Source organism: Oryza glaberrima, chromosome 1 (genome assembly GCF_000147395.1).
Source record: "Oryza glaberrima chromosome 1, OglaRS2, whole genome shotgun sequence".
Lineage (NCBI taxonomy): Eukaryota > Viridiplantae > Streptophyta > Magnoliopsida > Poales > Poaceae > Oryza > Oryza glaberrima.
This window is the reverse complement of record NC_068326.1, coordinates 38,024,027-38,039,809: the sequence shown is the minus strand read 5'-3', so window position 1 is coordinate 38,039,809 and position 15,783 is coordinate 38,024,027. Positions and strand designations below refer to the sequence as shown.

Here is a 15,783-nt window from a genome sequence, read left to right as displayed (position 1 = left end):
GTTCATATAAGAACAAAGCTGACGATGAAGATCATACGAGCAGCACACTAGCTAGTAGAACACATGGACATTCATAATTTCATATAGCCACTGCTTTATTAAAACCTGAAGAACAACAGTAGCGGATAATTTGCTGGGTTACTGCTACCAGCTTATCACACATGATGCCGGATACTCATACTATACTTAACTGGCAACAGCTATGTGTATTTGAAATTAAAAAGCTCTTTTTCAAGATTTTCCTTCACGAGAACACCTTTCAACTAATTCAGAACTTGATAGGGTACGCCGGCGACTTGTCGGGGTTGAACAACCCATAGTGCCTCTCCGTCTCGTCCCCGTCCTTCTGGTTCTCGTTGAACATGGCGAATATGTACGCCTCCATGGCGCCTGCCCTCTTGGGCGTGCCCATGCCAACGTGGTCGATCAGTCCCTGGTTGTACCTCCGCGCGTTGTCCGCGCTCGCGCCGGAGCCGCCGGCCGACGGCCACCCGCTCTCGGACACGACGACGGCCACCCCCGGCGCCCCGGCCTTCTCCAACGCCGAGTACATGGCGTCCACCATCGCGGCGAACATGTTGCTGTATGTCCGTCCGTCGTCGGCCACCGTCGCCGTGGTCGGCTGGAAGAGGGCGAAGTTGAGGTCGACGTCGCCGCCCTTGTAGGCGAAGTAGGGGTAGACGTTGGCCAGCAGCGGCGAGCCGTTGCTCGCCAAGAACTTCGCGATGGGGGCCATGACGGCGGCGTCGCTGAACTCGCCGCCGGAGGGCGGCGACGAGGTGCCGAGCACGTCCATCTTGACGGCCGTGGACACCTTGATCTTGCCGAAGCCGGCCGCGGACAGCGCCTTGGTGAGGTTCTCCATGGCCGGGAGGATGCTCCGCGTGGCGTCGCCGGACACCTCGTTCCCGACGGCGATGTACCTGATGTTGACGCCCTGGTACGGCTTGATGTTGCTCTGAACCCAGTCTGATGCGGCGGATAGAGTGAGGAATTGGTCGATGGCCGGCTCGTCGACGATGACGGCGATGTCGGTGCCGGTGAGCGCACGCAGGGTGGCGGCGTGCGGGGAGTAGATACGCATCGCGGCGATGCCGTTGGACTGGTAGAGCTTCACCACGTCGGCCGGCGACGGCAGGTTGTTCCCCAATATGCCGTTGCACACGCCGATGGATCGCACTGCTGTTGAATGTTGATCGACGATCAATGCGCGCATGCAGCCACGCGAATCAAATGTGTTAGTATGTGTTCTGCATGGTTTAATTCCTGGCGTGTAAACTGGTGGATCAAAATATATCTGCATATATATTACCTGTAGGGATGGACACGAGGGACCCGATGAACAATGCGACGGCTAGCGCGCAGGCAACACCCTGCCCTGCCATCTCTTCACCGTGTAGCTGCTACAAGATGGTTGATTGATGTACAACGTGAGAAGGCACCCCTATTTATACAGATACATTTTGAGCAGGAGAATACAACAGGATGGATAAATATATGTTAAAGTTAATGATCTATCATATTATGTTTTTTGAACGAACAATCTATCATATTATAAAGAGAGATCGAAAAGGTTGTGGGTAATTCCATATTCGAACTGTCTGTATCAGTCAATGTTCAGTATGCTACTAGTCCCTTCACGTTTGTCTCCATTAAAAATGAAACCGGTTGTACTAGCTAGAAAATGTCAAATGTGCATACAAATATTTGATATATATGTACGGTGAAGTTGCTTTGTCTCGTACGTTTACTATCATTTTCAGTACACGAACTTATCCAAAATCGCAACGATTTTGTATTGAAGAGCATGCATGCATGTCATCGCTCTGCTCAACGCCTCAACTCAACTAGTAGCTGTTCAATGCACGCACGGTGACTAGGGAATGCATGGTAAACTTACAATATTGATATTGAGGAGCTGACTCAAGGATTAAATAACATCAATTCCAGATTTTATTTCGGCATTAACAAGCAAGTACTGAGCTGATTTTTGTCCAATTTGTGCAGTCTTATGTAGCTTTGATAGCATCACATTGAGGCGATCCAATTACTGAACGAAGATTTGGTAGCAAACAAAGGGCACATGTATCATCAGGAACTAATTATCGCTCAAAATCGGTGGGCATGGACTGGCATCATATATTCATATGGCATGGCAAACCCGTTGGTCCCCCCGGATGTACGATTTCCATTAGGTTAATTAGCTACTCATCTACTCCCTCCGTCCTTAAATATTTGACGCCGTTGACTTTTTTAAATATGTTTGGTCGTTCATCTTATTAAAAACTTTTGTGAAATATGTAAAACTATATGTATATATAAAAGTGTATTTAACAATGAATCAAATAATAGGAAAAGAATTAATAATTACTTAATTTTTAAAATTAAAATATGATGAACGGTCAAACTTATGCTAAAAAGTCAACGATGTCAAATATTTAGGGACGGAGGGAGTACAAATCTATAGAGGACCCCAAAATCGAATCGAAAGAAAAAGGTGACTATTTGATTTTGAGTTTCTTAAAAATTCACTACTTGAGGCTTGAGCACTGTGGAGTATGGGCTTTTCGGCTCAGCAAAAGGAAACGTTATGGACATTGCCTTACGCCGACGAGCGGTAGGCTCTCCAAGGCCACTGGCCCATCAGGAGTCGCGAATATCTCCTTCTTTCCTAATTCAAGATTAGAGAAAGTAGGCCCGCAGAGGGGAGGATTTCGCTTGACCGGGTTGGGTTACGTGGGCTCTAAGTGGATCGCCCATCTGCGGTCCAATTCAGATTGGCCCCATTGAGACGCTACCCTTTGTTGCAACGATTTTGCTATATCTCACTCGAAAGATTTTTTCTTATCTCTCACTCGATTTTCTCACTTAAATTTACAGTGCATTTTCTTGTAAGTTACAGTGTAATTTATGAAACTTACACTGTAACTTTTGTAAGTTACACTGTAATTTTTGAATCTTCGCATGTAAATTTTAAATTTTGTATTGGATTTGGTCTTTTTCTTGAGGATATGGTAATTTAGTGTCCATTATGGTGTTTCTTAATTGCTTTTTGCTTTTTATTATATCTATCAGATTTTAATTCAAAGATTAAAAATCTGTGTGATACGATCATAAAAATCTTTCGAAAGTGTATAGGTACTCCCTTGTTGCAATCCAAATTGTAGTGGGCCGAAAGGATCGCTACCACTGGTCCAGACACAAATAGGCCTAACTGGGCCTAAATGTTTCAGTAGAGTTGGTTCCGATCCAAAATCTGATGAGCCCAATCGGATTGCTGCGTTTGTCCTGGGAATAAGTTCACTTCAGGTCCCTCATGTTGATATTGAGTTTGAATTACATCCTCGAAACCGTAGCACAAGATACAGTGCGTCCCGCTACTTACAATACTGCCCTAAAAAATTTTACATCACTTCATTTCTTACATGCCACCTAAATAGTTATTAGAAATTTTTTTAAAAAATACAATATAGATTAATATGAAATATATCACTCCGCAAACATGCAAAGTCAAATTCGACTTTTACATGTTACAACAAAAAGAATAAATTAAACTGAAAATAGTTAACGTACATTTACAATTATATTTGTTATTTTCTTACAACTTGTAGAAGTTGAATTTAAACTTACATGTTTGTTGATTGATATATTTTATATTAATTTAGTTTGTCAATATTTTAATGAGTATTTAAGTGACACGTAAGAAACGAGACGATATTCTCTCGAAGGATAAAAACACTTTACCCAGTACACTAGATAGCTAGAACACTGGCATGGCCGCATGGCCGTGGAGATGAATTTATTAAAGCCTTAGGAATTCACCATATACAGCCCAGGATAATCTTGTTGACGATGAGCCCAAGTTCGCCGTGAAGAATCTGTGGAGAAGATGAACGAGAGGTGTTCGACGAAATGCACAGAGCTTTGGGACAAAGTGAACACCGAGGAATTTTGGTGCAGCCAATGAAACGCTGCTTTTCTGTTTACACTCCTACTTATAAAAGAAATTACATGCAAGACATGGCCTCAGTGGCCCTTTGACAAGTACACCACGATGCACACACACGTTGCCCACAACGCAACACCATGCACACTACGCCCGGCACTAGCTAATGCTGTAATGCATGAACTAAAAAAAAGGAATTATTCAACAAAACGAAACATGCATGCACCGGAATCATGCAACAAATCTGCCGGGCTACAATCTTACCACATCATGCTTAAATTAAATGACAGATAGCCTATCCAAAACATGCAAGTGTTACGTATATATACGTAACAGTTTATTATTCGATCAAATCCAAACATGCAACTGGAACTTACGTACTATATAGTCGTTGCTTTCCTCATCGATCTCCTTAATTGCATGGAGCCTGTAAGTGCTGTTCTTTAGAAATTAATGGTGTAGGCCGGCGACTGATCCGGGTTGAAGAGGCCGAAGTGCCTCTCCGTCTCGTCGCCTCTCTTGTCGTTCTCGTTGAACATGGCAAAAATGTAGGTCTCGATTCTCCCGGCCCTCTTGGGCGTCCCCTGCCCGACGTGTTTGATCAGGTTCTGGTTGTACGTCTGCGCGTTGCTGGCGCTCGCCGCCGTGCCGCCAGCCGACGGCCACCCGCTCTCCGACACCACGATCGGGACGCTCCCGGCGCCGGCGCTCTCCAGCGCGGAGTAGAACGTGTCGACGCTGGCGTCGAACAGGTTCTGGTACGCGTTGCCGCCGTCCTGCACCACCGTGCCCGGCGACGTGAAGAGCGCGTACTTGATGTCGATCTGGTCCTGCTTGTCCACGTAGGCAAAGTAGGGGTAGACGTTGGCCATCAGTGGCGCGCCGGTGCTCGCCAGGTACTTCGCGATGGGCGTCATGTACGAGGTCGCTTCGGGGGAGAACGTGCCATTGGACGGCGGGTACCGGTCGGCGAGCACGCCCTTCTGGGACACCGACACGGACACCTTGATGTTGCTGAGGCCGGCAGCGGAGAGCGCGCTATTCATGTTCTGCATGGCCGGGAGGACGTTCTGCGTGTTGCCGCTCTCAACCTCGTTGCCGACGGCGATGTAGCGGAAGTTGACGCCCGGGTAGGCCTGGACGTTCTGCTTGACCCAATTGGCCACGGCGGAGGGGTCGGAGGCGAACGCGGAGAGGTTCTCGTTGGCGACGCCCATGGTGAGGGCGATGTTTGAGCCGGTGAGTGCCTGGAGGATGTCGCTCCTCGGGAAGTAGATGCGCATGGAGTCGATCCCCTTCGACTGGTAGAGCTTCACGACGTCGCTCGGCGACGGCAGGTTGTTGCCGTTCACGCCGTAGCACACGCCAATGGATTGCACCACTGTTGATTAGTAGAACGAACAATATATACGTTACACGCACTCCTAACTCTTAAAAACAACTTCTATAAACGAATGGGCAGCTATTTATCCAAATTCATCCATGAAAGTTGCTTCTTATTGGGAATGGAGGGTGTAGGCCCTAATACACGTGATATATATACTTACCTTTAGGAGTGACCGCAAGTACTCCAAGGACCAATGCCAGTGTTAAAATGAAAGCAACACCATGCTTTGCCATATCTTTGTTTGCAGTCACAAGTAGCTATAGCTAGTTGTTAGAAGCCTGGTGGACTTTGCATGCAGATGCAATGTAACAAAAGCATTCACCCCTATTTATACAAGTTCCTAGCAGGTCTATAATTAGCATGCATTTTTTTTTGAAAAAAATATATTTTAATAAATGACGTTGTTGACTTTTGAAACAACGTTGGACTGTTTGTATTATTCCAAAAATTAGTGTGAATATGCTAAAGTATAAGTCATGCTTAAAGTTTCTTTAATGATAAATATGTCACAACAAAAATAAATAATATTACTATAAGTTAGTAATGGTGTTATCTATTAAAAAACAAAGGGAGGAATTATGTAGCATGCAATTTGCGAGGACGTGTAAAAACTTTCTTGCGGATAAACAGAGTAAAAATGCGGATCAGACTAATCCTTTGTTTCAGAGAGAGGACGTGTAAAAATATGTTCATGGTTTGGGGCACAAACTGAAGCTACACATCTTCAAAGATCTTGAAATTGATCTAGAGGTGATTCGGAGCGATGAAATGTACGTGTAAAACTAGCAAAAACACATCGGAGTCAGTGATAAAAATATTTTTTTTGAATAAACATGAAATTTTGAAGTTGTCCATTAAAAATGGAATCGGTTGAACTAAAAAAAATGTTAAGTGGGCATGCATAAGTAGGGTGCAGTTGCTTTCTCTCGTACGTTTACTTTCCTTTTCAGTGCACGAACTTATCCCAAACTGAAACGATTTTCAGTTGAAGAGCATGCAGGTATGTCATTGCTGTGCTCAACGCCTACTTAACTAGCTGTTCATTGCATGCACTGATGCACGTGGACCGGGGAATGCAATGGTAAACTTACAATATTGATATTAAGGAGTTGACTCAAGTATTAAATAACATCCCTTCCACATTTAATTTCGGCATTAACAAGCAAGTAATCGCAGATTTTTATCCAATTGGTGCAGTCTTATGCAACTTGATAGCACCACATTGAGTCGATCCAATTAGCGAACGAATTTGGTAGCAAACGAAGGGCACAACTGCACAGCATGTATCATCAGTAACTAATTCTCGCTCAAAATCGGTGGGCTTGACTGGCGTCATTGCATGGGAAACCCGTTGGTTCCCCCGGATTTACGATTTCAATTAGGTTAGCTACTCATCTTCAAATCTAGAGGAAAACCAAAATTGAACCGAAAGAAATAAGGTGCCTATTTGATTTTGAGTTCGCCTGGCTACTTGAGGCTTGACTCTTCAGCAAGTATGGCACTTTTGGCCCAGGAGGATTTCGCGTGAGGCTTGCGGGGTTGGATACTTGTGGGCTCTAAGTGGATGATCGCTCATCTTCGATCCAGTCCCAACCAGGATGAAGTGAGAAGGCTTTTTGTTTCGGCCATCTGGGTTACATGGCCATCGTTTCGGCCGTGAGGGCTTTGCGTAAGCAAAAAGTCCATTTTAAGTCCCCAATTTATAGTTCGAATCGAATTCATACCCTTAACCGTAAAACAGCTCATCCAAATATAAAACAGTGCAAAACAACTTCCTCGACAGTATTGAACGGTGGCTTTCATTGATGTGGCACCTACTCGGCACATTGACATGGTCGTCATCCTACGTAGTGCTTACATGGAATCACAATCAACAAAAATATAAATAAAAATAAACTGAATGGAACTCACATGTCACTAACCATTTCAAAAAAAAAATCAAAAGAATCTATGGGCCCACGTGTCAAATACAACGTGGATCCCACATGCTATCTTCTCTCTCCCTCCCTTCTTCCTCCTCCCACTCTCCTTCCTTTTCCCCTTCCTCCCCTGGCTAGCTAGTTGCCCTCTCCCTCCTCCTCTATGCATCGACGAGGAGGTATCGACTGATGGCCAGCTTGACCTCTCCGAGCCATCGGTGAGCTCAAGTGCTCCGAGCTCCCTAGCTCCTAGCGAAGAGACAGACTTACGCAACGGAGGAAGAGAGGCAACAGTCGATGAACCTCATCGAGCTCGACCTCACCATCTCCGTCGTTGACCTCTGCCTCTGAGCTCCTTGGTTCTTAGTGAAGAGACAGAGACAGATGCAGAGGAAGAGAGGCAGCGTCCGACGAACCCCATCGAGCTCAACCTTGCCACCTCCATCATTGACCTCTGCCTTTGCTTGCAACTCTGCGCCAGAGTGACTTCCACAAGGGAATGGCGCTTTCAACGATGTGGTCCCTGTCCTGGTGCTCCTTCGGCTTCCCACTGCTACTACCTTGGGCCATGGGCCGATGGGTGAGGAGCAGCATGACATGGTGATCGTCGGTGAGGGGAGAAGAAGCAGCATGATGTGTCGTGATGTGGAGAAGCTCAGTTTTGGCTGGCCTGTCGGGGATGTAGATCCAACAAGATCCCTCTCGGCAAGCTCAACTGCACCGCTTATCTGGCCAGCGTGATTGAGGTCACATGCAATGTAGTGGAGCTCCGTCACCGGTGTGCATGGTCCTCTTCTTCCCCTACCAAAGCCAAGTTCTCTCTCCCCACCGTCTCGATTCTACCGTCCTAGGCGCCTTCTTCCTGCCGCCTCCCCGCAATCGCTTTCTTCCAACAGTCGGCTCAAGCTCGGCCCGCCGCTCATCTTGAGAAGGAGCGCCAGTAGAGATAAAAAAAGAAGGGTAATAGGGGTACTGGTACCTCACTTACATATGGGTTCAATATATTTTTTCCTTTTTATTTTTGTTTTCAGTGCCACGTGTCGGAGACTCAATCACGCCAGCGAAAACCACCATCAATACTGCTGAGGGAGTTATTCTGCGCGGTTTTAAGTACTTGGAGGAGCTATTATAATGGTTTTATGGTTGAACGGTAAGAATCAGATTCGAACTATAGTTGGGGAAGTCTAATTGAACTTCTTTCTTTGCGTAATGTCGCCAAATGGCCCATGCACATAATCGGCGTGTTGCACATTTTTGCTCGGGTCTAGTCCGCCTTGGGCTACCAGACCAATCGTTTGTCGGGTCCTCGGCCGGTTGGCCCCTCCCAATCGTTCGCGCCGAAGGCTGAACACGTACACCTCAAGTTCATGTGACTGTGGAGATCGAATGCACATCCTAGTAGGTAGTAACGAGGAAAGACATTTCCTTCACTTTATTCATTATTATATATTATACTTCTTCCAGGCTGATAATACTTATCGTTTTAAATAAGGGTGAGATCAACCTTTAAAATCTTTGATTATGAATCTTTTTAAAATAGTTATCTTTCAAATATTGTAACTACATGGATAGATTAGTCTTGAAAAGTAATTTAATAAAACCATATAATTGTTAACACTTTTATACATATTATAACATAACATAATTGTCAAAGTTGATTTTTGAAAACTGTGCCCTTATCTAAACGACAAGTATTATCAACCGAAAAAGAGAGTATCAACATAGGACATTATTGGTAGCCTTTTTAAAGTAGTATACATTGAAAAGTGTGCATGCACACGTATATATAGTACTGTCGCGCAGTACTTCATTGGAGTAGACTGTTAGGAAATGATAGGCGAACAAACGATAAAGAACAGTAGATCAATCACAAAAGACACGAGATTTAACGTGGAAAACCCTCCTAAAATAGGAGAGAAAAAAACCACGGGCGCCAGCCAGCAAAATATCTTCACTATATCTGAGGTGAGGTTACATCACCGCACGGCGGCTTACAAGAGGTATATATATAGTGGAACCCTAAAAGGGATGATGATCCGTTAGTTATTAAGTACAAATGAATTTGGATCACAACTCAACATAGACGAGTAGTTACCACTGCTCTGTGTGTCTTATTCGGGAATTAAAAAGAACACTGCTATGTGTGCAGCTAGCTTTTTTAGCTTAATTAAACATACTAGAAGCGGATGGGATACACGGGCGACTTGTTAGGGTAGAAGAGCCCAAAGTTTTTCTCGGTGGGATCCCCGTTCTTCTGGTTCTCGTTGAACATGGCGAATATGTACGCCTCTAGTGCCCCCGGCCTCTTGGGTGTGCCACGCCCGACATGGTCGATCAGCCCCTGGTTGTACGCCCTCGCGTTGTCCACGCTCGCCCCGAACCCTCCCGCCGACGGCCACCCGCTCTCCGACACCACCACCTTCACGTTCCCGGCGCCGGCCTTCTCCAGCGCGGCGTACACGGCGTCCACCATGGCGTCGAACAGGTTGGTGTAGGTGAGCCCGTTGTTTGGGTCCCTCACCGTGGTGCCCGGCCGGAACGTGGCGTAGTTGAGGCTGATGTCGCGCGGGTTCCCCCTGTAGGCGAAGTACGGGTACACGTTGGCGAGCAGCGGCGCGCCGGTGCTCGCCAGGTAGCGCGCGATGTCCTTCATGTAGGCGTCCCTGAAGACGCCGGCGGAGGGTGGGTAGGAGTTGGAGATGACATCGAACTTCACCGCGGTGGACGCCTTGATGGCGCCGAGGCCCGACGAGGCCAGGGCGGAGTTGACGTTGCGGATGGCCGGGAGGATGCTATTCGTGGCGCCGCCTTCCACCTCGTTGCCGACGGCGATGTACTTGATGTTCACGGCCGGGTAGTAGGGCCTGACGTTGTCGCGGACCCACGCGGCCGCGTTGGAGGAGCTGGCGGCGAGATAGGACAACTGGTCGCCGACGTCGAGGATGAGGGCGATGCCGGAGTTGCGCAGGGCGTTGAGCGCCTCCTTGTCGGGGTAGTAGATGCGCATCCCGTTGATGCCCTTGGACTTGTACAGCTGCACCACCTCGTTCCGTGGCGGGAGGTTGTTCCCTTTTACGCCGTAGCACACGCCGATGGATTGCACTAGTATACGTATGTGTTGATCAATTATATTCATGCACTGTGCATACGTGCGAGAAATGCAAATCAAGAGACCGATCAAATTTCTTCATACTTTTCTAGTGTTTACTTAATGTAATTAAACTGATGATTGATCAAATTTTGCATATATATACCTGTAGGGATGGACACGAAGGCTCCGATGACCAATACGACCGCTAGCACGGAGGAAACACCCTGTGCTGCCATCTTAAATAATTTTCCCGAGTTCGATCAGGTAGCTAGCTACAAGATAACTATTGATGAAACATGCATGCTCTCCTATTTATACAAAGTCGAGTAATACATAAAACCAGCTGTTACCTACCGATGCAAAAAAACGATGAAAGGGCAGGATACCTGTTGCCACCTACCGGTTCGAAACAGCTAGCTGGTAAGCCGATAAATTAATATATACATGGATTAGTTAAATATTAAAGATATAAAATTACAAGTAGCTTATAAAAAGGTTATCTAATCAATACTAACATAGAAAGTTTCTGGAGAAATCGTATTTTTAGAAGTGTGTAATTCATACATACCTCCAATTAGCTACAAACAAAAGGTCTAAAAGGATAATAGTCTAATAAATTAAATCACCAAGCAATTCAAGATTAATCGTGCTTATGATTCCATGGGTAGCTCACTTTCTCACAGCAGTTCCATAACTAACTGTCACACCCTAACATATGTCACGCCCCGAACTAACCCCGAACGGAACTAGCCCGTGACGCTCCAAATTAACCTATTAATCGATACCAGTCCCAGGAAACAGTGCTGGTATCACAAGAAGACATAATATCACAGCAACAGAGGTCTCTTTATTACAGAGTAGGACTACAGTCATGTTGGGCTGCGGACAGATCCCGAGCTCACAACTGCATTACAAAAGGGAAAGCGGAAGCCAAGACTTGGACCAATCATCACAGGTGCGACTTGGGAACTGGACCGAAACCCTAAAACTCATCGTAGCCGACTTGCTCCTAGAAGAACTCCTCGTCAGCGGGATCCACTTCATCTTCTTCAGCAACTGGGGGGGAGATTATTTATATAGAGCAAGGGTGAGTACAAGAGTACTCAGCAAGCCATGGGAATTAAGTGTTTAATGCAGGCTTCAAAGGGAAGGCTGTTGTTTTTGCAATTGATTTTATTTAAACTCCTTTTTGAAACAACTAAGTGAGTGCTTCTCAAACGACACGGATGAGACAGTGCGTCTCGTCCGGTCGGAGTATGTGCAATGTATCAGTCTTTGAATTGATTCAAGGTTGGCACCCGGCCAACAGCTTTCAAACCGCCACCCGGGCCTGGCTGATCCCATCAGCCGCGGATTTTCCAAACATCGAACCCATTCCACAACAACAATTTCACAAAGCAGTAGTCAAACAAAACTACGCTAGGAATCACCTAACATCCGCCCATGACCGTGGGCACGGCTGTTCGAATAGTTTAACAACCTCTGCAGAGGGGGTACACTTTACCCACACGACATTACTAACCCGGATCACCCAGCCTGTGCAAGACGGCCACGTCTGGAGACCTTGAGGATTTCATGACAAGGCATTTCGAAAGCCGACATAGGTTTACCATATGCCAACGAGAGGGGTCCCAGACCGACATCAGGTTAGGTCCCAGACCATACTGTGTTAGGAAGCCCGGGGGTTCTCCCCGGCACCACCCCGTTGAATCCACATGTCTCTTGGCATCATGGCTCCCCCGATTAGCTAATTACTCAGCCAGGGACGTCCCATTTCACCCATGTGGTCGCACTTGTCTTATGTTCGGATGAAATTCCAAGGGAAACGGTCCTTAAATGCAAGAACGAGAAACCGTACTCCCGGTACGTCCCCCAATCTGCGGTTTTGGAAATTCATTTAGTTCGCAAGCACCGACCCAGGTGTCGGGTTTTCCAAGTCTTTTGTAAAACCCCAAGTTTTGCCCATCGTTGGATATTTTAAATTTGAGGGGAGGTGTTCTGATGCCCGTGCCCGAAGGCCCGTGCATCGAAGCACAACAGTTGACAAAGGAGGTTTAAGTGTTCAATAATTCAAGGAGGGTAATTGCAGCAATTAGGATTGGGGCCGGCAGACTATCTCACAAGCCGCGGTCGAATTACTTGTGTTAAACTATTCATGCAATATTTGCGGAAAAGAAATACTTAGATTTAAATTATAGGGGCAAGATGATCAAAGGTGACTTGCCTTGCTCGAGATCTTGAGCTCGATCATCGAAATCCTCGCACTGCGGGTCTTCGGGCTCCGAAACTACACGCGAAATGGGACAACTCAACAAATGAAGAAAACAAAGCCCTATTATTGACCTCTAAGCGTGCCATTAGATAGATCTCGAGATTTGAGGAATTTTGGAAGTTGAACGGAGTCAATCGGATGTACGATTGAGAAGATATTGAATTTCTAAGATTATTGGATTTTTGATCTAAAGGAAAAAGGATTTATTTAAACCCTTTTGAAAAGAAAAGAAAGAGGGAGGAGGAGTAGACTTCCCTCGAGCGGCTAGGGCGCGGCCCGAGAAAAGAAGCGCGGCTCGGCCGAGCTAATGGGCCGGCCGGCCCAAGAGGACTCGGCCCAGTAGGGCGCGCGGGAAGGGAGGAGAGAGGGAGCCGGTGGACCGGGCTCACCTCGTGTGGTCCCGAGTGGGACCCGCTTGTCAGTGACACGGTTCACCATGCGGAGCGAGCACGCGGCGCGCGCTAGGGTTTGGGGGAGGGACGCGGTGCACGCGCGCTGCTCGCTGTGGGTGCGGATGCGGCGGGCCTACGCGTAGCCTCACGGCTCGCGGTGGACCGCGCGCGCAAGCGGGGCATAGGGGAGCGGCGAACCGGGGTCAGCTTGACCCGGTCGCGGCCGAGGTGGCGCCGACGTGGCGCCTTCGTGGCAGCCACGTGGGCCGGCGTGAGGAAGACGACGACGTTGGCCGGAACGGACGGCAGACGGCGGCGGCGAGCGGCGGGGCGATCTACAGCGATGCAGGCAAGGGTGAGCGCACCGGGAGGTTGCACGGGACGAGGGGAGACGAGCCAACGGCTCGGATTCGCCGGGGGATGCTCGACGGCGGCGGATTGCGGCGGCGGCATCCGGCGGCGAGAAAAGGGGGAAACGGTGACGGCGCGACGGGAGTTCGATTCCTCCGGACCAGAGCATCTACGCGGCCACCGGAGTCCGTTTCTAGCGTCGGATTGGACGGAGCTACGCCGAGCGAGGCCGGCGATGAGAGGCGCTACCGAGCTCAGGCGGCGACGTCGGCGAGCACACAAAGAGCGGCGACAAGGCTTGGGCGGCGCCAACTAGCTACGGGGGGTCTACTCGTGCTACTACCCGAGTCTAAGGGGAGGAGATGGAGCGAGGAAGGAGAACGGAGAGGATGCACTACCACTGCAGGGGAGGGTGCTGTGACGATGGCCGACGGCGCGAAACGTGATCGTTTCGGCCTCGGGCCGAGGAAGAGGAAGGAGACGAGCGCTCGGAGTCCACGTCACGCGTCCACGAACGCGCCGGCTCCTCCGGCACGCTTAGCAACGAACGGCGACGGAAAAATAGGGCAAAGGAGCGGCAATGGCGAGGGTGAAAACGGGGGAGATTGGTTTGGGGAGGGGCTCGGGTTTATAAGGCGGCAATGTCGGTTCGGAAACCGACCTTGGGCAGCACTAGGGTGCGAGGGAGCTTCGAGGGGAAGGGATAGGCTTCACGGGCGCGGTCAAACGCGGGCAACGGCTTGGGCGGCTGCTCCTCCCTGTCCATGGTGCTGGAACCGAGCGGGAGAAAACAGAGGCCGGGCCGAGAGAGGAAAGGGGAAAACGGAGGGGGAGAAAGGGACGTCGAGCCATGCCGATTTGGGGGAGAGAGGGATGGGAGCGGGAGGCGCTGCCTCAGGGTTTTGGACGGATGCGAGCAGCGCGGCTCGGGCACGCGCGCTAGCTCGCGGGGCAAGGCGCAGCAGAGCAGCGGGCTAGGCAGCGCAGGCGCGGCACGGGCGGCGACCGCGCGGGCGCGCGTGCGAAGCATTGGCGCGAGGGATTCAAACTCGTGGGCGGGGCTCGCCGGGGAGAGAGAGACGGGGAGTGGGAGAGCGAGAGAACAAGAGAGAGGAGATGGCCCTCGGCTCGGCTTGGCGTCGACTCACGCGCGCGCTCACGCACGTGCGCGTGCGGCGCACGGGAGAGGAGGGCTGAGGGAGGGAGAGATGGGCCAAGAGGGAATTTGGCCCACCAAACCTGAGGGAGGCAAACTAGACTTTTACAGAGGGATTTGAATTTGGAGAGATTTGGATTCGGGATTCGAGATCAGAGATTGGCACGGAGACTGACAACAGACAATGAAACAGATTTCGCAATTAGGGTTTTTATGAATTAAATTTTCCCGCTAGGCACCACGACGGAACGGGCGCTACACATATCTAATTTATTAATTACTTCCTCCTTCTCTAAACACTGGATGACACTGAATTCAAATAGAGGGCTAAATCTATATTTTCAAAGTTTAAGGGCCGTAATAAGGTCACTATACAATTTTAAGAGCCAATGTATTTTACTCTAAAATGAATATTTGAAGTATGATATATTTTATGAAAATGGAAAAAGGGTTATTTACTCAGTTTGGGATGCATATCTTTCCTTTAATTCTGACTTTAAATTGGTGGACGCGTTGCCTTTGATGTATAAACTTGAATAATTGGAGATTTGTCTTTTTTGTACAAGTTTAATCTTTATATTTGGCAAAGTTTATGTGATTGAAAATAAGAAATTGTCAACAAGTTATGTTTTTCTCCCCCTCAGCATTCGTTCAAGCGTATTGATCTTCTGAAGAATCTTACCTCATGTGCTCTAATTTTCCATATGTTTTATGGTTTTTGCATAAAGTCAACTGGTGTAGCTTCACAGAAGTTTTGTAATGGTTAAGTTGATAACGATGCAATAGTATTGATTGTATCGGCAGCATACTTCTTTCGATTCTCTCTTGTCGGCTGGTAGCAGAACAATTGGACGTACGGTTTAAATTTCCAAATTATGTTTTGCGTAACAGCGTAAGTGGAAAAAAAAAAAACTAGTAGCACATAAAGCATTTGACTGCATGCATGTGTCCATTAAAATTGAAACCGGTTGCACTAAATATGTCAAATATGCCACATATCTACGGTGAAGTTGCTTTCTCTCCTACGTCTACTATCCTTTTCGGTCCACGATGATTAATTATTAGTGTGCTGATAATTGACTGCGTGCATGCATGTCTCCATTAAAAAAAACAATCGGTTGTACTGAATAATGCCAAATGTGCATACATATGTATGGTGAAGTTGCTTTCGATCTCTCGTACGACTACTATACTATCATTTTGAGTACACGAACTTATCTAGAATCGAAACGATATTGTATTTAAGAGAATCTGAGCATGCATATATGT

General features: G+C 47.8%; 1 protein-coding gene across 1 annotated transcript; it reads right to left on the bottom strand.

Annotated features, from left to right (window-relative positions):
* Window positions 1-142: 142 nt before the first annotated feature.
* Window positions 143-10,603, bottom strand: LOC127759984 (uncharacterized). Its single transcript, XM_052284196.1, has 6 exons — window positions 10,507-10,603; window positions 9,430-10,354; window positions 7,576-7,738; window positions 5,494-5,557; window positions 4,789-5,327; window positions 143-658 (listed from the first exon to the last, which is right to left on the bottom strand). Exons 1-6 carry the CDS (start codon window positions 10,577-10,579, stop codon window positions 269-271), a joined length of 2,154 nt encoding a protein of 717 aa, XP_052140156.1. The 5' UTR covers window positions 10,580-10,603; the 3' UTR covers window positions 143-268.
* Window positions 10,604-15,783: the final 5,180 nt, after the last annotated feature.

Bases quoted from the DNA above. Each gene is read 5' to 3' on its own strand.
- LOC127759984 (XM_052284196.1), bottom strand. From the start codon at position 10,579: ATGGCAGCACAGGGTGTTTCCTCCGTGCTAGCGGTCGTATTGGTCATC. The intron at 5,558-7,575 runs GTGAGGTCGAGC...GATATGGCAAAG, and splicing joins AGAGGTCAACGACGGAGATG to CATGGTGTTGCTTTCATTTT. The intron at 659-4,788 runs GTGGACAAGCAG...TTCGCCTACAAG, and splicing joins TCTACCCCTACTTTGCCTAC to GGCGGCGACGTCGACCTCAA.